At 44.9% G+C, this 21988-nt stretch overlaps 1 protein-coding gene across 3 annotated transcripts in view; it reads right to left on the bottom strand.

Moving 5' to 3' along the window:
* The window catches only part of LOC122379743 (proline dehydrogenase 1, mitochondrial-like), an 85720-nt gene that overhangs the window by 20637 nt on the left and 43095 nt on the right, over positions 1-21988 (bottom strand). For 2 of the 3 annotated variants that reach the window (XR_006256381.1, XM_043362581.1), the window contains exons 6-8: positions 14574-14638; positions 7383-7564; positions 1687-1861 (exon numbers count right to left, since the gene is read on the bottom strand). Coding sequence is in view for 2 of the 3 variants with exons in the window: in XM_043362581.1 (XP_043218516.1) it covers positions 1687-1861; positions 7383-7564; positions 14574-14638 (422 nt within the window). In the remaining variant the exon portion in view is untranslated. The remainder of the gene's footprint in view (positions 1-1686; positions 1862-7382; positions 7565-14573; positions 14639-21988) is intronic. The other variant, XM_043363419.1, reaches the window with a different exon arrangement.

The following is a 21988-nucleotide window of genomic DNA, read 5'->3' as shown; positions in this document are numbered from 1 at the left end:
TGACAATATTTTTATATTTCTTCTGTAGGTAGGTACTAAGAAGGTAGGTAGGTACACCAGACTGCTATGGACACTTTTCCAAGTTGGTGGGGCAAAAAACCTAATGTATGTCTTGGTTTGAGTCGTTTGATTGAGTTGATTGATTCCTTTCATTGTCGCGTTTGAGTCGATTGAATCAATTCCCGAAAACTGCTGTGACTTGATTGATTTGATTGGTTTCCCAAATTTGTCGTGATTGAATTGATTGCTATTGATTGAGTTGTGTACAACCCTGATGGACGCCTACAATTTTTATATCTCGGATTTTTCTATCCTTGACCTAAGGTCAGGTAGAGGCGTGACCTTTCCATAGGAGAAAAATGAGAATGCCTCTAGATCCGCGTGTACGCATAGGAACAGTCCAAATATTTCAGAATCACAATGATTTGGACCACCCGTGATGACCGAGGTGTCATTTTTGCTGATAGCCTCTAGAAAGGTCATCCGAGGTCATTTGAGGCTACAAACAGATTTTTGCCAATAACTCGCGATTGGAAAGAGATAGAACGCTGGGAATGGTCTCCTTGTGTTTGTCTTGTTGAGACGCATCGAATGATATGCAACAATGTAAATGTGGCAAACAATGGCAATGTAAATGTCGTGGATTTTTGCAGTCGAAAGTTATTGTCGAAAAACACTTTTCGTAAAAACAGCTATTTTTGGAGTTTTTGCCCTCTGGAGGCTAAACCGTTGACCTGAGGTCAACTTTGATAATGACCTTATCAAAAGAAGAGTTCAAAAGCTACCGATTGCTTGTCCATGCGTTTTTCTAGCTACCATTGGTCCTGAGATAACGGCATGTTTTCTGAAAAATATTATGACAATTGGCAAATTTCGACCTTTGATGACCTCTGTTGACCCCAATATTGCTCTAAGATGAAAAATGACCGAAATAATTTCAAACGTACGCTTTGAGAGCTATCGACAGCTTTTTACCGCGTCTTTTTATCCCTCTTAGTTTTTGAGTTAGAGGTGGGTGGTAGCATATGCCCCCACCCATCCCCCCCCCCACTAGGGCGAAGTTGGCTGAGACCGCCACTGGGGCGCGGGTTAAGCGTTAAAGCGCATTGAGGAGAACCATTGAAGACACAAACATCGGGCAGGAGGGACGTTCCATCCTCGCATGTTTGCTTGATGTCTTTCAGTCTTCCGAAACAGCTAAAAAAACAGCCAACCTTTCGTGTAAAAACTGACAATTTGTGCCCAATAAGATTTAATGACCAAAAACGTAATTTAGGCTACTTTAAGACTTTAAGTGGCCAACTATAATTCAGGCGTTTCAAACGGGCTTACTATAAATATTTAAAGCTCGCTCAGGTAGGTATGTAATGTATCATGACGGTCGACACCCATAATTCAGGCGTTACTTTTAGAATAAAAGGCGCCACAACTTAACAAAAATGAATGCCGATTAGGACTCGCTATGACACCCCCCTCCCCCTAAAATAGGTACAATGTATATATAAATTATCACATATCTCCCAGGAATATTCTGTCGCCAGCATCTGCCGCGCCTGGCTCGTGCGCTTCTCCAGCGCGCCGCGCGGGCGGCGCGCGGTGATTGTCCGGTGCGCCGCGGTCGGTGCCCGGTGTTCTGTGTGTTCTGTGTGTTCTGTGCACGGCGGCCGAGCCCGCCCGGCCGCTCACCGAAAAGATGGTGTGCAGCCGGCGCATCATGTTCTTGAACATCTCCTCCTCGTCCTTGGTGAGCGAGGTGATGAGCGGCTCCATGCGGCCCGTAGTCAGGTTGGGCACGCGGAACAGGTCACTCATCAACGTCTTGGTGTCGATCAGGCCCGACCACGAGAACAGGTGGATCAGACTGCCGGCGCGGAACCAGTCAAACAGGTCAGAGAGGGACATAGACGGAGAGAGAGAGAGACTATTTTGATTAACTTTCCTTCCTTCATCAACCGTTGCTGAATAGAATAGGACATCGGTACGGGGACCCGCAGTTGCTACTGTACAGCGAACCTGAGTAAATTGTCCCACCACCCTCACAGGGAACAACGATAAGCTGTCAGAGGGTACGCACAGAAAACCTCAGCTGCTGTTGTACAGGGACCGGCAGACGATATCAATGTTATCTCGGTTGTTACTGGACAGGACAGACGGCTAGAGTTGGGGTACGTGTAAAGAAGCAACTGCGGGTCCCCGTACCAGGCGCATATCAATTGACCATTGACCACGAGTGTCCTGTGAATCATGAACAGAGCCTTCTGCTGGGCCCTGCGCCCCGCGTGGGGGCGTTGTCAGCAGACACACGGCAGACCCCGGCAGTGGGGGGGGGGGGGGGATCTGGGCCGGCGCGGCGGTCGGTCAGATGGGGGGGGGGGGACGTCGGGGCGGAATCGACCGGGACCGTCTGACCCCGACCGGCCCGGCTCGGGCCACCGCCACCGGAGCGCCGCGCTCCGAGGACACAGGGGGACGACACGAGGGTCAGCAGAGCGCGGTCCCACGGCGGACACAGGTCCAGTACACCGACAGTCTGCCCACGCCACCTCTGAGAGCTGCTCACACAACCACTGCAGCCTGGCGACGCTGCGGCCTCATCTTGATAGCAAAGAAAAAAGAATAGCAATGAATAGCAAAAGAATAGAAATGATAGCAAAAAGAACATCACCAAAAACAGCTGTTCGTGTATGTTTTAACAACGGCTATCTGGTACACATTTGGTTCACATTTAATGCAGATGTGGTGCAGATTTGGTCAAATTAGGTTCATTATGCTACTTTGAAGCCATCAGCTTGGGTTGAACAGTGGCTGATATACCTGCTTTTTCAAATTATCAGACATTATTTTCGCATAGCACATAAGTTTGAATGACCAGATCTCCTTGAAATTGTCAATATATAAAAAGGTAAATATTGAATATTTTTTGTATTATACAGTATACTATATAATTTTCATATAACATTTATTTAATATTTTATATATTGTTGATTGTATTATGTCGATTATCGATTTTATTATGCTCCTTGCTCAAACACTAAACACTCAACAGATTAAGACATTATTTTCGAGTAAAACACTTAAATAATTTCAAGATATGAATATATTTGTTGTACATGGGATTTGGCGCAAATTTGGTAAAGCTTGGTGAATTCGCCAGATAACCCGTCGTGAAAGCGGCTAATATGATGATGCAAGACAATGGGATAGCCATCGTACATAAAACTAAATTATTACATGGCTCGTATTAGAAGGTACAGTCACTCCCCCGCCAACAAATCAGAGACAGATCCTGAGTACCGTCAACCTGATGCTCGCAAGGGGTACTCCATTCCTTTACAGCGTAAAAGTGGCTAGCTACATTTGAAGATTATTGATAGCACTCTACACATACCGCTCAAACATTGATGTCATTGGAAAACCAATTAAATTCCTAGCGACAAAAAAGGGCAGCAATGTGCTACGAAATGGACGGTTTTGAACATATAGACGATTTTAAAACCCTCTGCAGCAGCAAGAAATCAAGTTAAAAAAAAAACACATCGAGCTAATATTTTTTTCTATGAATAAATCAATTTTCAGTAAGTTTTTAGATAAGGCATCGTTTTAATTAACAAGTTTATTACAATATTTTTATTATTTGTAGATTTATTTTAAAATTACATTTTTAAATATGGAAGCTACGAGTATTGGCAAGTAACTTGGAGGCGATTGTGGCGCGCCAAGCGCCATTGTTGTCCTGAGGCCCCCTTAGGATGTCATCAAGAGCGACATACATGAAAGAACATATTTGTGCAGTTATGACAGCTGCCTCGTTTTTATTTATTTGAACTAAGTGAATTAAATGAGCTCCTTTTTCACGCAGAGCTAAAGGATCGAAAAGGGTGATAAAATCGTCGGAAGACTAATTCCAGGAAATTTTAACATTAAAGGTGTAACGCTGGAAGACCTATCAGTACAGTAATGCTATCCTCGACGACACTGCTAAGAAGTTTTTTCTTACTGTCAAGCGCAAAGATGGAGAAAGATATAAAACAAAAAAGCTCCACTCACTGAAGTACGGAATCAAACAGTTCATCATCAATCAACTAGGAAAAGACATAAGTGAAGAGGGAAGTTTTGGGAAGTTTTCCTATGAGTATCTACGGAGGCTTTCCAAGGTCACAATGCACTTGTCCAAGAAGCATTGGGCGAGGATCAATTGACCACAACATGCCGATAAGCCGAGGCGACAGAGAAAAACTGAGTATTTACACGCAAAACTACTTCTCACCAATCAGGCTCCAGCCTGATTGTGATGTAATGTGATGAGAAATGTGTGGTGTCATAAAATACATTCATCATTGAGATTCAACCAAATTGTGTGTTATGCTGAGAGTTGACACGTTTTGTCTAGCTAGATAAATCAAGTAACCACGAATAGGTAGTTAATAGCCGTTTTCAAGACGGACTATCCGGCGAGTGCACCTAATTTGACCAAATATGCACCTAATCTCTTTTACAGCAAAAATCTTTATTTTGTGAATTTATTTCAGTGTTTTAATCGATGATACTCTCTGATAATATGACAAAGCAGCCGCATACCTATAAGCAATTAGTGCAAACCCAGCTGATAGCTACTAAGAGATACACTACACCTAATTTGACCAAATCTGCACCTAATCTGCACCAAACGTGCACAAAATGTGTACCAGATGGCCGTCGTGAAAACGGCTAGTAGTACCTACTACAGGGTGTTTCACTAAAAGTGTCAAAAAGTAAAAGGCCCTAATGCACATAATAGCAATGTTTTCTATGGACATTTGCACATCATTCCATCCGCAATTGTTGGACATTTGAATATATAATAATGATATCACCGTCATTCAAACCTATTCCACATATCCGCCGCTTCTTTTGATGCACCGTTTCGGCACGTGTCCGGAGGTGCCTCACAGCCCGTTTTCATCTTCAGCGTCCAGACTGTCGGCAAAGCCTTGCATTGTGCTCTTCAGCTCCAAAAGTGATGCGACTTAAGTCTTCCTCAGCTCTGCGACAGCTACTGACCAAAACCAAAGGCTAGCGGTGACAGATCGGGGGCTCGCGCTGGCCAGGGGCGGGCGGTGAGGCAGCTGATTATTCGGCCCGGGAACGGAACTTCTGGTCCAGCCAGTTCTTGGTGGCTAGAGCCGTTACAGTGGTTGTTTCTGATAAATTGGGGGATTGGCTATCTCTGATATTGAAATAAGCTTCTTGTTATCTTAAAAGGCCCTAAAAAAGACCCTGACCTTTTCAACGATTTCCGCCGAGAGGTGGGGGCGACCCGCCTTTTTTTTGGACTGGAACCGGCATCAAAGGAACCCTTTTAAACCTCTCAAGAAGCCCTTTGAAACTTTTATAATCTGGGTCGTAGCGAGGTGAGAGAGTGAAACGTTTCCTGAAAAGTCGGCGTACGGTTTTAATGTTTCTGATAGCACCAAATGTAAGTGTAATTCACCCCTCCTGTTGCGGTGTAAATAACCTGTTCTTGTTCTGTATAAGGAAAAAAAAACGACTAGTAACTTTGGCCTCCTGCCCTCGCTCCGTATGAGTGTAAAATATATGTTAAGTGGCCAAAGCATAAATGTCCAAAAATTTGCAACAAATCCACGTGCGCAACCACGTGCTTTGCGTCTTTTATATATCTTTAATAAGCATTTACTTTTTGACACTTTTAGTGAAACACCCTGTAGACGAGATGGGCCGTGTGAGCAGTGATAAAATGAATACTGCATGGGGTAGCGGGCAATACTCGTAAGTAAAAAGTTATTGCCATCGGTGACACACTGTAGCCCTCGGATGGAGAATGTTTCGGTCTTCACCTTCGGGCTTCAGTGACGCCACATCGGGCAATAATTTTTACTATTGCCCGCTACCCTGCATACAGTATTCATATGCTGTCAAATGCAGACACGAATACTGTTCAGCTAAAACCAAACTGCGATGGAAACGAGGTGAACAAACCAAATATCTTGAAAATGCTTGGAAACGCAATATTTCATGTCACGATTATCCACTAGCATGCCTGAAACAAATTCAGTAGTGGCAAAGTGGGCGTGTCGGTGGGGTCGGTGAAAGTTTGACAGGAAGATCCTTGAGTCAGACACCGTGCTGTGTGGTTACACGCTCCAGCAGCTATCCGCCGCCCTACGTCCTCCACTAGACATGCACATTGCACACTGACCAAGAATCGTATGCTATAGCGGCTATAGCCATTTTCACTTCAAAACTGGAGCTACCCGTGATGGCTACAATTTTCTTAGCTCGTGTATCATATAACTGTAAAATAGCTGGTAAATGACAAAACAGTTGACCCAGCGCAGTATTACTCGTATAAATGCCAGCAAACACCTGCCTCACCCAATACACTGCACAGAAACTGATCCTATAGCCCCCGAATACACAGCACAATGCCAGCGTCAGGAATGCTTAGCACGAACCGGCTGTCAACAAGGCGCTCAACTTCCTTTGTCGTGAGTGAAGCCTTTGAGTCAGTACTCTAATCGTCTTTCACTAATCATGGCCATAATGATGTAAATAATAAACCAGTTACTAAGTACAAATGCATTCAACTATTGTTCGATTCGTTGGAGGTGAGCTATGGCTAGTTTGAGCATAATTATGAATATTATGATGGTAGAAAATGACCTTATGCTCATGATACAATGAAATGATATTAAAATAAGTCCAAAAAGTATTATGATATATTTCGACTTGCGTCGTCTTCAGAATGTACATTTTCGGAATTGTCGACGAACAAATTCAAATCCTTTCAAAATAGCGTGCAACATTTTTGTGAGATCTCTGGCTAACAAATTACAGTCAGGTCATACCTATAATAAATTTTAACAGCGTATATCATAATACTTTTTGGACTTATTTTAATATCATTTCATTGTATCATGAGCATAAGGTCATTTTCTACCATCATAGCATTCAACTATATTCAAAAAGACACAATATTTCTGTATCTCTTTTCTAATATGTTTGAATACATTTGAAGTAAAATGTTTATTATTTACATAATCATCCAGCCTGTCACGGATACTCAACATCATGGCCATATGTGACGTCTTTGAGCCGTTGCTCTCTCCACCTTTTTACCATGGTCGCAAGGCTGCCCTGTATGGCCATTGCTCCCCTTATTTTTGATTTCCTTTAGCTCATTAGCGAGCTAAAGGTACTGGTTTTGGTTAAAGGTACTTTGAGCCACTATTCCGTCTCTGTTCCCCTCAACAATCTCCATGTATAATGTTTTCCGATTGAGTCACATCTCCCTTCGCTGATCCCATGTTTCCCTTTTGAGCCGCTGTCCCCCTCCCCGTGCACTGTCGCAGAGTGCCGTTTGAGGTGGAGTGTTGCGCGCTCACCCGTCCTGGTCGTAGGTGAGCCCTTTGAGCCACTGTTCGACGCCGGGGCCGCTGGTCTCCTTGAGCCGACTCTGGATCTGCTCGACGGACACGTCCTGGCTGATGACGTCCGTGGCGCGCTCACTGCCGGCCAGCTCGGCCAGGTAGCGGCGCGTCCTCATGATCACCTCGCTCAGCTGCATCTGCCGGCGGACACGTCAGAGCAGGTGACGTCACCGGCCGGCTGCTGCCAGGGCCGGCAGCAGGTGCCAGCCGTCAGCCGGGCGCCGGGCCAACACACATACCTACTACAACTTCTACGTACCGGGATCGTCTAATTTTAACGTAGCTGAACGTCAGGCCACGCAATGTGGAGGTGCTTGTACTTCCCGCCGATACACGGCTAGCACAAAACACACAAAAGTCGTGCTTGATTGGCTGCATCAAAAATGTCATACTACATAGGTGGGTTGTGGGTACACCTATGTGGTATGCAGTACTACATATAGTACCTATCGCTGGAAGCAAATCTGTCTCCAGGCATCGGTGCCTTTGAGAGTTAAACAGTGGCAGACTAGCAACGTTACCCAGTAGCAGGTCTACCTGGCATGAGTTGATGCATACCTATCAGCGAACATGATGGACAAATCCTAAAAAATTAGTGGTCAGCTGCTCTCGAATGCACATTGCACAGCCGGAACCATGTCTTTGGGCGCCCATACCATTAACAAAGCTGCCTTACCCCCAGTCTTGGAGAAATGTAGCCCGCGCCCTGATGGGGTCTGCCGAGCAGCGCGGTCTGATGGGGGGGCCATTTTGCCCCCCCCCCCCCCTAATATCTCGAGAACCACGCAACATAGCGACAAGCAGAAAACGCCGTTGAATAGCCCCAACGGGGAACTACCTTGTGACCCAATTTCATTGACCTCGGTCTAACCGATGACGTCACAGGTCAGGTCAAAGGTCGAATTTTCACCGTTTACAGGCATTTCAAGAAATGCGTTGTGAAATCGAGTAAATTGGTAAGTTATTGAAAACCATCGATGGTACTATGTTTGTCAAACACATACTTCGCTATATGAGGTCACTGATACCAGGTCAGGTCACAGAGGTCAGGTCACTAGGGGTCACAATATGAAAGCGTCGTGTGATACATGTTTTGTCTATTTTACATGACAAATGCGATTATGAGGGTCACGCAGCCTTTGGGGCCAGCTTAGGTCACGTTTTGGTGAAGGTCAGGTCAAGGTCAGGTCAAATTAGGTCAAATTTCAAAGTTGATATTTTTGCATAAAATGGGTATCGGTTCGATGCAACTCGTCAAGGGGAGTCTAATGGTGGTCTTTGTTTTGCCCTACATGGTCTAGAACTGCCAAAAATTGAGTTTGAAAATTTGACGTCATCATTTTTGAACAGTTTTTTTCGCTATAACTTGGCCAAAACAACGAGATATCGATCTGAAATTTGGTATGTAGATAGAAGACGGTAGGTACTATCACATATATTTCGTTTTTTTTTCGAAACTCAAACTTTTTGGATTTTTGGCTAATATATCCCAAAAAAAGCTTTTTTGATTTTTGGGAGTCAAAACTCAAGAATTTCAAAAATCTGAGATAGCAGTGATGTAGCCCTGTCAATTCTACACCTTTTATTTCTTATCATTAATCTGTATCTTTAACGCTGTAGGCCTGACAGCTCTTCTCACGAAAGTCTTTTTTCGGTCGAAAATGGCAGAACATGACGTCATTCTGACGTCATTTGTGGCCAACCTATCATAGCCTCTGGAATTTTTTGGTCACAATGTGTAAAATTGATGCCCGGAAAAGTCCTGAAAGTTTGGTGGCGATATCTCCAGCCGTTCAGGAGATATCGACGGAAAAGCACAGGGGGGCTGTTTCGGCCCCCGCTACGGGGCGCGGGTTAACCCGCGACCGCCTGGGGGGGGGGTCAGATCCGACCCCCCCTCCGTTTTTCTTGAATAACTAATGAACCGCTTACGCTATAAACTTGAAACTTGGCATACCTTCTTCCCCATCAATTTGATGTCTCCTGTGTGATTTTTAAGAAAATTTTGTCCAAAAAATTTTGAGATATATCGATTTTAATGATGTAACTACATGGCGTTTTCAGTCAAAAAGTGGTAAATGTTTAAGAAATCGCCAAAAATCAGGGCTTAAAGCAAATTGCAAATTAAGGACATGAATAGACGCAGCTCAACGAGTTCTTTTAAAATGGCTATCTCGGATTTTCCATTAAATGCGTTTTTCACCCCTAAAATTTAAAAACTATATTTTTTGGAAAACAGCTAATAAAATCCAAAATTTTGAAAATTTCCAAAAAAAACGGAATACATGTTATAGAGCTCTATTAGAACATTAGATGTCCCAAATTTCAACCTTCTATCTTGATTTTTGACACCCAAATTGTAAAAAAAAAGCTCCAACATGCATAGGGCATGGTGACGTCATAAACATTTTCGTGAATTACAGGCACTTCTGAACATCGCATGTGAAAACAAATGGCACCACTAGATTTCTGGAACAAAGCTCGTCTAGAAAAGTGCATTTTTATGTCAAAAATAAGAAGCTGAAAAATTGACTTTTTTCTTAGCCCTCGTTTAGTTATGTATGGTATAAACGATTTTTTATGATTTCAATGCACACTTATCACCAGCACAGTGACTTAGGGTCACATATAACCATTACCATCGGTTTCGGCGTGAAAAATAAGCCATAAAACATGTGTCGCACGCCCATGTAGCAGAAAGTAAAACCGTGACCTTTCGTGACCTGACCTGACCTTGACCCGTACTTAGTATGACCCCTATACGCACATGGTACCTTCACTAGGTCTTTGAGGTCATTTTTGGTGAGTTTCGAGCAGCAGCTATCGATTCCGCTGTCCGTAAGCCTAATCATGCAAAACCCCAGACTTTGACCTTTGACCTGACCTTGACCCGAAAGTTGACCTTAATCTTAAAATCTTTAGAGTGCTTTGGGAAGGTCTCGAAGAGACCCTTTCGAGCGCCGCCTCGCGGGGCTCGATGCGACCATTGGTTCTCGAGATAACAAGGTGGGTCGGATCCGACCCGTCCCCCAGGCTGTCGTGGCCCGTGGGTACGGAAATAGCCCAGGCGGTGCCGGGTTAAGCCTCAGCCAATCAGCATGCAGCTGGTTTTGAACTGCGCACTATGATTGGTCAACGCGTAACAAGGTTCCGCGGCAAACACTATTTTATATAGAATATAGTTCTTCCGAAATGAAAATTCAAAAAGTTAAAAAAATTCTTTTGTAAATATTTATTATTTTCTATTTTGATTAATTTAAGCATAAAAACTCAGAAAACTGTAGCAAAAAACTAGTTTGAAGAAAGTGGTATATTTCCTTCAAGGCTATGTAAACCTCCCGACGAAAAACTGGGTACACAAATGAAGTAAGTAACCGCGACTCTGGGGACGGAATAAACTCATGTTGCCATGGTATCGGGGCTAATTTGGCATGAGCATGCATCAAATAACTCATGTTTCAGCGAATTTTTTCAGAAAAAAAGCAAAAAGACTTGTCAGACCACTACTAGAATGAATTGCAGTTTTCATAAACGATTCAAGTTTTTATCAGACTGGCCTAAATAATGTATAAATCAAGTCCTAAAATGAACGGCCGTGCTGCTACAGGTTACCACTAACGCTCTGGCCCCCTAAATCGTCACTGGCTTATCAGCCAATGAGCGTCGTCGAGCATTGCCGTACGCTGATTGGTGGAATTACTGCATTTGTTGTTTAGAATGCTCACGGTGCTGACAGCGCTAGCGAAGGTGTCTCCACTTTTCGTAATGTTAAAAGCCCGGAGCGCACCCCCTGCGCACGATTTCCTTTAACAGACTGGTACTAGCGGCTGGTAACAGTTGACGAGGGCGGCCGCAGTGGTCCCCTGGGAACGCTGACTGCTTTGTACCGTGCAGCTCCATGACGGCACATTGCGGGCTGCTGGCTGCAGCCGGCGGCCCCCAGCCCCGCCATCGCCACGCCACGGCGCTGATTGGGCCGATAGCGGCATACCCGTTACTATTGTGACGGACCGGCGTCAGCTCGGCGCTCGAGTTCGCGCACCTCACAGGCCCGCACCCACACCAGTCCGGACCGGTCGGCCCAAGGACGGGGCCAGGGCTGCCGTGTGGCGTGCGGGCTGTCCTGTCACCCTCGCCGGCCATCCCGTTTCCCGCTCCCGTTTTCCGCAATCCGCATATGACTGACGGTGCCAGCTGCCGTGTTCGTAGTACCGCCCTAATAGGGGATTGCCTCATTATCAGCATATCTGAAGTGCCTGCGCGGGACCATATGACGCAAATATGTGCACCGAATGTGAAGTTCAGCTGAGTGCGGCACGCATCCGTAACGGAGTCAGTGGCTACATCAGACGGAAAAGTGGCTATCGTCTTGCGGCCTATTTAGCACTCTCGGTATACATTTTGTAGCATTTTGTATAGTTAGCTATCAAATTACACGAGGTGCTGCTCTAGCTGCGATCAGCTCGTCTTTCTCAGCTTGCGGCCGAGATGTTAACCCGCGCCCCACTGGGGTCTGTGTATAACACGCCCTACTGGGGGGGGGGGGCTATTCATAGCCCCCCCCCCCTCCTAACTCCGAAACTAATGGGCCGATCGTCAAAATTCAAACGGCGTCTGATAGCCCCGGAAAAACTGTCGAGCGAAACCTAATTTCATTGACCTCGAGGTCACCGATGACGTCACAGGTCAGGTCAAAGTAAAAATTATTAGCACTTTGGCTTGTTCACATTTTGGGCTCTGGCCGCCGTCTTACAAGTCAGATCAGGCTCATTTTTGGTTTCCACACTCGTGAACAGATGCTCTAGATACCTTGAGGGTACCAAACTTGTACTTTGATTTTCAGTTCAGGGTCAGGTCATCACAGGTCACGAAAATATTATATCATGCGTCGGTCACGTGACACATGTTTTATGGTCCATTTAGGCCATAGATTTCGAATTTGATGTCGTCTGTGCCATTCAAGGTCATTTTGAGTCGAAATTAGCTTAGGTCAGGTCACTTTCAGGTCAAAAAAGGTCAAATTTTGAAGTTGAAATTTTTCAACAAAAAAGGTGTCTATTGGATGCAGTTTGAGCTCAGGAACACGATGGTGCCATTTATATTGGTGTACGATGCCAAATACGTACTGAAAAATTGATTTGAAAAATTAATAATTGTGAATTTCTTGCAATAATGCGTATAACTTGGCCATTTTTGAAGATATTTAGCTAAAACTTGCTAGAGTTAGTCATAATCATGCGTTCTGTCACATATATTCCGGTTTTTTCGAAAAGTCAAAAACTTTTTGAAAAAAAAATATAAAAATATAAATTTTGAATATTATTATATACAATTTTCAAAATTTTCAAATTTTTGAAAATCCGAGATAGCAGTTTGATAGCGCGGTCAATTCTGAGTCCTTTCATGCAAAGAAATTGGATCTAGCTTAAAAACTTAGCTCTTGGGAGCGATTGCCGTGGTTCAATGTTCTGCGTCGAAATCGGACGAACATGACGTCACTCTGACGTCATTTCCGGCCGACCTATGGTAGCTACGAAGTTCAAATTTTGACACAAGGTGTCAAATTGATGCAGCCGAAGGCACTGAAAGTTTGGCGTCGATTCGTCAAGCGGTTTGGAAGTTATTGCAGAAAAACGGGAGGGGGGGGCTATAAATAGCCCCCCCCCCCCCCCCAGTGGGGCGCGGGTTAAACCAGTCACTATTTGACCTAAGCACGGAATGAAAACAATAACAAAAAAAAAAAACGCACAGACAAATCAAGCAAATTTTAGCGAATATTTTTGTTATTTTATCAAACAACCTGTTTGATTCCTGTTATAATTCTAAAAAACGGCTGAACCGATTGCGCTTAAACTTGGTTACGGTTAGGGACCGATGTGTTGCCATTTTCCGGTTCAGTGTGTCAATTTTACCAATTACCTGCATCTCGATGTTTGAGAGTGTCTAGAATGGCGTTCGTGCAAAACAGACGCTTTTCAATTTTCTCCCATTGCAAAGTCAATGCATTGACTTATAATGGAGAGACCGCAAAATTGACCTGGCCTTAGGTCACCGATATCAAAATGCCGAGAGGTATATTTTATAGATTAAGTTACTCTAATCAATCGCTGAGTTTCAAGGCAATCGTTCAGTCGGTGTAGCTATAACGAGTATTCTTATTTTTTCTGAGGTGAGGTCACTTGGCGTGACCTGGTGACCTGATCTTAGGCGACCTGGGTCTGAAATTTTCACAAAACATATGCGGAAAAGATGCACGAACGGTGTGCCAAAAACGGCGTTTCCATTTTTCTTTCTCAGAGCCGTTCAGTAATAGATATTCCTGAGCTGTCCGTTCCAGAAGCGGTGAACGGTACGGCAAGTAGGTACGTATCCTATAAACCCTCTATCGACCCCCCTATCCATTCATTAATCATCCTATCAACCCTCCATCGTTCCCGGTATGCATACTTCTTTAACAAATGATCTAGCGAAACAATTAGGTATTTACGGGATCGCTCGCCATGAACATGCTCATTCAGCACATATGTGAAGTGCCTCGTCACTTCTAAAAATATTTTGCATACAGTGCGACCCTTATGAGCGGACCACTGTTAGGGGAGGGGGCTATTTATTGCGTCCCCCCTCGGCCCTCGCATCTCCGAAACTAGTGGACGGATCCGCAAAATTCGAACGGTGTTTGGAATTCTATGAATAAAATGACCCATAAAACATGTGTCACACATGCTCTTTTCTATATTTCGTTTTTGGTGACCTGACCTGATCTGACCTTGACCTTGACCTTTGCATGGCATTGTATGCAACGCATACTGTCTTGGTAGCCTAAGAACACGTTTTGAGCAATCAGTCTCAGTCCATTCTTCGACAACCGGTGCAATCCGATACTGTAGAAACTGGCATTTTGTAGCCTTGACCTGACCTTGACCTGACCTCTGACCTTATTTAGCAAAAAATCGGCTCTTAAGATCCGCCTCGTTGAGAGCTTTCGATTGCCGTTTTCCCAGCCATTCTACAGCCATCGGTTCGGAAGGTAGACAGGGGGGCAGAATCTGCCCCCCCCCCCCCCAACAGGGCGCGTATGACTGAATAGCCCAGTGGGGCGCGGGTTAACACCAGCTGTGGAAGAACTTTACAGTGACACTGACTTACCAGCAGCTGTGGCCGGCCGAGGGCGGTCATTTTGATTGCTGCCAGGCCCGTGCACTGGGTGGAGCCTGCAAAACGACAACACGGCCGTCAGGTCACGCGATGTAGGTACACCGGCGCCAGGCCCACCAGGCCTCGAAATGGTCGGTACCCGTTCCGGAGGCCTTGTGTGGCGCCGCTGCCGCTCCCCGCTCCCCAGGGACAGCGGACCTTCACCATTGCACCGGTCGGGAGCACAGGGTTGGACACGAACGGCCGCTGCGACCAACCCGACAACAGACAGACTCAGGGCCTTTATTATCATCATGCAATCATCCTGACATGTAACATTACTTTTTAGGGTGATGAAATTATTTTGATATTTGAGCAATTTTTGAAACAGACCTTTTAACGTCAATTCATATTCCATGGGACACATTTTGGCGAGAGAAAAAAAAAACATGTTTCCGGTACAATAAACGGCAGCAATAAATGGTCATCTATGTATTTGTTTTTTTTTTTAACCTGGCTAAAGAATTTCATTGAGCCAACAGCCAACTTTACTGAAATTCATCTCCGAAGGTTGAGACTTTTCAATTAGACAAATAATGATAAATAAAGATAATGATAATAATGATAATAACAACATTGTAGGACTTCTAAGAAGCCAGCAAATGATTTTCAAAGTCCTAGTATGATTAGTTCATGAGCTCTGAGCCAACTTCAATAATGTCAAAATGGAGAAAGCTTGACCTTTAACGATCTCTGGGGACCTCGCCAATGACTTGAACAAAATAGTTTAAGTGATCAAGACGCTTTCTTGATAATATTTCATACTTTTTTAAAGCCGCTCACTGCGTGACGCTACATGGCCCAGGAGCCGCGAGAAATGCGGGGGGGGGGGAGCGTAAAAGCCAGCATAAAAATACTTTACCTAAGTTTGCCGCTATGAACATAACTAGCTCCCCGCAACCATATGAAATGATTGGACCACTGGCTTGGCGCGGGTTGAGCATAAATGAAGCTAAGCAAACATTAGACATTTTCGATGCTCAACAAATAACAAGTTTCTTTAACCCTCGCCGGACCTATCAGTTTTTTACACACGCTCCGGCTAAGGGGGATCAGTTTTTAGGAGAGGGGCTGTCAGTTGTTGGAAGAGTTTGTATGTACCCATATTTTTTTAGATATCGAGATTTTAGTGACGTCATGGTTTCTAATTTTTGGCCAAAAGCACCATTTATTTGAGAAAAAATAAAAACATAGGCATACAGATGCTTTGTACACGACATTTAGCTAACGATATCCCGTAAAATAAATTTCTTATCTTCGATATTCGATTTTTACACTTTTTTATTAACCGAATCGTGACCGTTTTTTGTAATAACTTCACGGTCAATGGTAATAATGCATGTATTTGTTTAAGTGGATCTTGTATATGGCCAAAAATATTATCGCATCATGAAATGGATGTCACCATCGAATTATGCGCCTAAAGTACCCATGAAATAGACGTCATATGTAGCGAATGCAAACGCTGAGTTTTGCGAAATATGTCTTTACCTGCATCCTGTTTGACCTGACATTGACCCTGACTTATGCCCGACTGACCCCTGAATGAACAGTTTCGCTGCGGTTATTGCTACTCGAGTTATGGGCACCCTCTAAAGACACCCCCTATCAAGTAGCGGGTGGCGAAATACCCCGGCTACTAAAGGATTAACCTTCGCCCCGTTGGGGGGGGGGGGTAAATAATTTTTCCAGTTGACCCAGTTGACAGTTGACAGTTGACCGGTCGACCTTGACCCGGCCGGACGTGTTTGCGGCCGCTCCGTCCGCACGCGCGGCTGGTGGAGCGAGAGCACCTGGCCAGCTAGTGTTTTTGTGTAGCGTGAGTCGCTTGTGGGTCTAACCATGACCAAAAAGCGAAAGGCGTGTTCTCCAACAGAAGGAGGACAAAGTGAGCTTTGCGAAGAGTTGAAGAAATTCATCGTGGAAGAAAACGCGAAATGTGTTCGTGAGATAAAGGCCGCGAGTGACGGACGCTTAGTGGCGATCGAGGAGTCACTGTCTTTCACAATGGACTCGATCACTGCGGTGTCTAACAGGCAGTATTCCGCTGATCTGGACATTGTCCAACTGCGTAAGGAGACAGCCCACCTCAGACGGCGAGTTCAGGAGCTGGAGCTGGTGGAGGATAAGCGACAGCAGGAGCAGAGGCTGGCGTGCCTGTTTTTCTCCGGGCCGGCGGTTCAGACGCACACCCAGCGGGACCAGGCAGTGAGACAGATTCGGTCCGTGGTGCAACAGTATCTGAACCACACTCTGGACGACAGGCAGGTCAAGACCGTCATAAGACTGCAGAATGGAAAGATACTGCTGGAGTTTACCTCCTTTGCAACAGGTTCCGACAGAGACATCCTTTACCGGTCGAAGACAAGGCTGAAGGGTTCCGGCCTCTTTATCGCCGAATCACTGACGCCACGCAGGCAAGCCATGTTTTTGGAGCTGCTGCGAATGAAGAAGGAGGGAAGGATCCATTCGGTTTTTACCCGTTCCGGAGATATCCTCGTGTGCCGGTCACGTGGATCGGCACCGATACGCATCGCTGACCCGGAGGCGGTACGCCAGCTCGCCGGCGGTGACCCACCGGAGCGCCCCGACCAGAGGCGCGCCCAGGGAGAGCGCGGAGCAGCACCGCCGTGCCCCGCCCCTAGCGGGGAGCGGAGAAGTTCGGGGCGGGCAGCGACCTCGCCTCGAAGCACCGACAACAACATGGCGGTGGAGACGCATGATCCCGTGGATACTAACAGTCCCGGTCGTCGGGGTTCGTACTCCGGGCCGTCACGTGTGGGGGCTGCTGACGGACTGGAATCAGCAGATTCCATCGGAGTGCAACGTCAGAGGACCACATCGTCGCTTCTGGAGTGCGCCCAGACACCATCAGTTCGACTGGTGCAGCTGTCTCCGCCGCTCCGTGAGGTGCCGTCTCCGGGCGCACCTGCTGAGCTGCTGACCGACGCGGCTGATGGCGGCCGCGCGCCGCGGCGGCCCCCCGCTGCCGCCGTATCGGACGCGCCCTTGGCTGTGACGTCGGAGACTGGTGGACCTGCTGGGGTGGCGCGGGATTCTGATGGGGATGGGGACCATCGAGGGGCGGCGAGTGCGAGCTCTCGGCCGGCTACAGATGTCGCCACTGTCGGGTCGAGCAGGACCGGATCGGGGCGCGGTCCTGCTGGTAAGGACCGGTCGTACGGAGCTCGTGAGGCGCACCCTGCCACTCCTGGTAACCCGGCAGCTGGTTCGCGTTCCAGAGATATCAGGGAGTATTTCTAGAGAGAAGAGTCGGGCATAATCAGTGTAATGATCGCTCTAACAGTTACCCTGTTTTGCTGTTTTTCATATTTGAACATACGCAATGTTCCCGTTCTGTTTTTCTTTATGAAATGTTTTGAGAGCAACTTATTCGATAGACTTAAGTCAGGAAAACCCGTGTTTCTTGCACTAGCTTTCATCGTAAGTGTTCTGCTTATCATGCTGTATGCGTCGCTAAATTACCGCTCGCGTACCCCTCAGCTGTGTTTGTTAACTGATTTCCTTGATATTTTTGTTAGTAACTGGCATAAACTTTCTTTGTTAAAGCGGCTTGTCGTCCAGCCTGCCGGTGGCGGGCGCGACGTTTGCGGCGGCGGCGGTGGCGGCGGCGGTGGCGGCGGCGGCGGGGTCTGCGCTGTGGCTCCTGGGCGCGGAGGTGTGGAGGGAGACAACGTGATGGGCGGTGAGAGAGTCGGCGTCGGCCCCTGGCCGAGTGCCCCTCGTGCGACCTGGATTTGTCGCTGCCGGCCTAGTCGGGTGGCCCCTCCTGCCCGTGGCCCTGTGCGCATTATATTAGTTCACGGTCAACTATTTTCTTTTGATGTATCTCCTACCGTTCATAGCAACAGCTGTCTAGCTGTGCATATCCTGGCTTATGTCCGAGCTCAAAGTTGCGACATTTAATTGTAGAGGCCTAGGAGGTCAAGTTAAAAGAAGAGACGTTGTTAATTATCTGCGAAAGAAAGATTATGATATATTGCTATTGCAAGATACACACTTGACAACACAAACAGTTCACAACTTTAACCACCTCTGGAGAGGGAAAGGTTATCATTCTTGTGGCTCATCAAACAGCCGGGGCACATCGATCCTGTTTAAATCCAACGTGCAGCATGAAATAATCCATGAAGAATATTGTAAAGACGGTAATTTTGTCATACTAGTTTGCAATATATTTCCAAACACTTACACACTCGTCAGTATCTATGGCCCAAATGATGACTGCCCTAATTTTTTCGACCAGCTCCGAATGAGGCTGAGCGAAATTGGATCGGAAAATTTATTAATCGGAGGGGATTTTAACTTTGTAATGAATTACCTACAAGACTTAAATTACTCTCAGCAGAATAACCCCCGCGCCAGAAATGTATTTGCTAGCCTCATTGAACATTTTAGTCTGTTAGACACTTGGGATGAACTTCATCCTCAAACGAGAAGTGCCACCTGGACTCGTCAAAATCCATTCAAATGGGGACGGCTAGATCGACTATATATTCAGGAACATTTGTTGAATCATGTTACGGAAGTTAACGTTCAAACAGGGTACAGATCAGACCACTGTATGGTGTCACTAAATTTGAAGCAGCCTAGAAAGAAGAGTGGTCCTGGGCTTTGGAAGTTTAATGAGTCATTAATAGACGATGACTCATACAACACCTTAGTGGTGAAGGTCATTAATAGTGTAATAAAGCAATATGCGGTTCCAATTTATAGTGATTGCTTTATATGTGATCCAAAGAACTTTAGTGCGATAGAGTTTATCATAAATGATGGGTTATTTTATGAAACCTTACTTATGATGATCCGTGGAGAAACAATACGCTTTTCAAAACAAAAAGCTAAAAGAAATAGGATAAAAGAAAAAGAAGCAACAATAGAAGTCAACAGATGCGATGCATTGTTTAAGATGAATCCATCACATGAAAACCTTCGCCGTCTAGATGATGCTAAGCAAAATCTTGAAAACATACGTAAACCTATGATTCAAGGCCTAATAACTAGGTCTAGAGTAAAATGGTTCGAAGAGGGAGAGCGATGCACAAAGTATTTCCTGTCGCTGGAAAAAAGAAATGCAGTAAGAAACTCAATACAGTCGCTCAAAATAGGTGATTCCATCATTAATGATAAAGAAGAAATAAATAAGCACTTTTCAAAGAACTTAGAAGAAAAATATAAGAAAAACAGCAACGCAAACCCCACCACGTATCTCAGAAAGCATATTACGCGAAAGTTAAGGCAAGACCAACGAGATGCTTTAGACATGCCTCTAACGTTAAACGAATTACATGGTGCTTTAATGAGCATGAAGAAAGGCAAATCGCCAGGATCGAACGGCTTCACCTCCACCTTCTTTAAACACTTTTGGGAGCTCATAGGAGTATTCTTGTTTCGCGCTACAAACGAGGGACTTCTTTTTCAAAAAGTACTGAATTCGCACAAGGAAAGCATCATCACGCTTATACCAAAACAAGGGAAACCTATGGATTCAATCAAGGGATGGAGACCTATTTCGTTACTTAATGTAGATTTCAAAATAGTTTCTACTGCAATTGCAAACAGATTAAAATCAGTATTAAGTTCATTGATATCTCCCTCGCAGACGGCTTATATCCCGGGTAGATTTATAGGCGAGAATAGCAGGTTGATGTATGACGTCATAGAGCACGTGAACAATGTGGGATCGTCTGGCTGTGCAATGGCTATTGACTTCGAAGCTGCCTTTGACACAGTTTCCTGGCAGTTTTTGCTAGAAGCGCTTCGTTATTATAACTTTGGACCATTTTACGTAAAAATGGTAAAAACGTTTTATTTGAATTCAAACAACCATGCTCGTATCCTGCTTGACGGAAAATTAGGCAATAAAATTTATATGGAAAGAGGCATAAGGCAGGGTGACCCGATATCAGGCTACCTTTTTAACTTAGTTGTCGAGCCCCTAACTAGCCAAATGATAAAATCGGAGATCATAAAAGGAATTGCATTAGGACAAGGAATAGAGGCGCGTGTTTCGCAATATGCAGATGATTTGATAGTTTTTTCGCAGTTGAACCAGCCATCAATAAGAGGGGTAATCAATGAACTTGAACAGTTTACAAAGGTCTCAGGCTTACGAGTTAATGTAGACAAAACTAAATGTTTACCGCTTGGTAAAAGCAAAGATAATGAATGCTTAAGCAATCTAGGCGTAAATGTAGTCAATGAGTTAAAAGTCCTTGGGATTGTTTACAATAGTACAAATAACGACATTGAAGATAAAAATGTAAGTCTCGTTATCCCTAAGTTAGTGCAAGAGATTGCACAGTGGAGACGGCGAAAGCTAACACTTCTTGGCAAAATCACTGTGGTAAAAGCAATGCTATTATCGAAGTTTGTACATCTTTTCACATCTTTGCCGAATCCATCTTGGGATATTATTAAGAAAATTAACTGTTTACTGTTCAATTTTATTTGGGATAGTAAATCAGACAAAATAAAGAGGAGTAAACTGGTGCAAGACTATAATAGCGGTGGACTCAAGATGGTAGAATTAGAAGCATTCATCAAAAGTTTAAAAACATCGTGGTTACAAAGACTGTACTGGTCAAGTTGTGACGCAGTTTGGGCAAGCCATGTCAATAACAACTTGCCATCCGTTGAAAAGCTTATCTGCTTTGGTGTCTCTAAATTGAAGGATGTGACTGCAAAACGCTTTAAGAATAGGTTTTGGAAAGACGTATTAAACGCATGGGTTTCGTTCTGTGCCTCAGTGCATCTCGCCCCTTCCGAGCTTCTGACAGAATCTCTGTGGTTCTCCGACCACACGAAATTCAGGAAATCTATAGTGAAGTCCTGGGATGAAAAAGGCCTACGTTTTTTGGTTGACCTATTCAATAGAGAGACGGGAGCGTTGCGTGGTAGGAGCGAATTATGTGAGCTGTTTAACGTAAAAATGACATTTTTATGTCATGCCTCTCTTGTAAGAAACATCTCAGCGCTTTCGATAGCCGCTCAAGAGGTAAAAAACGTAGCACTCCCAATTATGCCTTTCAAATTAACTTTATTAGGGAAAACTCGCAAAATATCACACGAAGTATATAAAGTATTAATAGCCAAACTTAAAAGTAAACCGAGCAATATTCAAAGCTCAGTCAAACGTAAATGGATAAGAGATGTTCAAATGCATGAGGAGACACTGGACGATGTCCGTCAATCAACACGCAGTACTTATTTACAATCATTTCATTATCGCTTTACATCTAGGATAATGGCAACAAATACTTTCCTACATCGGATAGGAATAGCTGAAAGCACACTTTGTTCCTTTTGTAATTTAAACGACGAAACACTAATTCATCTTGTATGGG

The sequence above is a fragment of the Amphibalanus amphitrite genome, unplaced genomic scaffold (assembly GCF_019059575.1).
Source record: "Amphibalanus amphitrite isolate SeventyFive unplaced genomic scaffold, NRLGWU_Aamphi_draft 000000F_arrow, whole genome shotgun sequence".
Lineage (NCBI taxonomy): Eukaryota > Metazoa > Arthropoda > Thecostraca > Balanomorpha > Balanidae > Amphibalanus > Amphibalanus amphitrite.
Note: the sequence above shows the minus strand (reverse complement) of the source record. Positions and strands in the feature narration are given on the sequence as shown.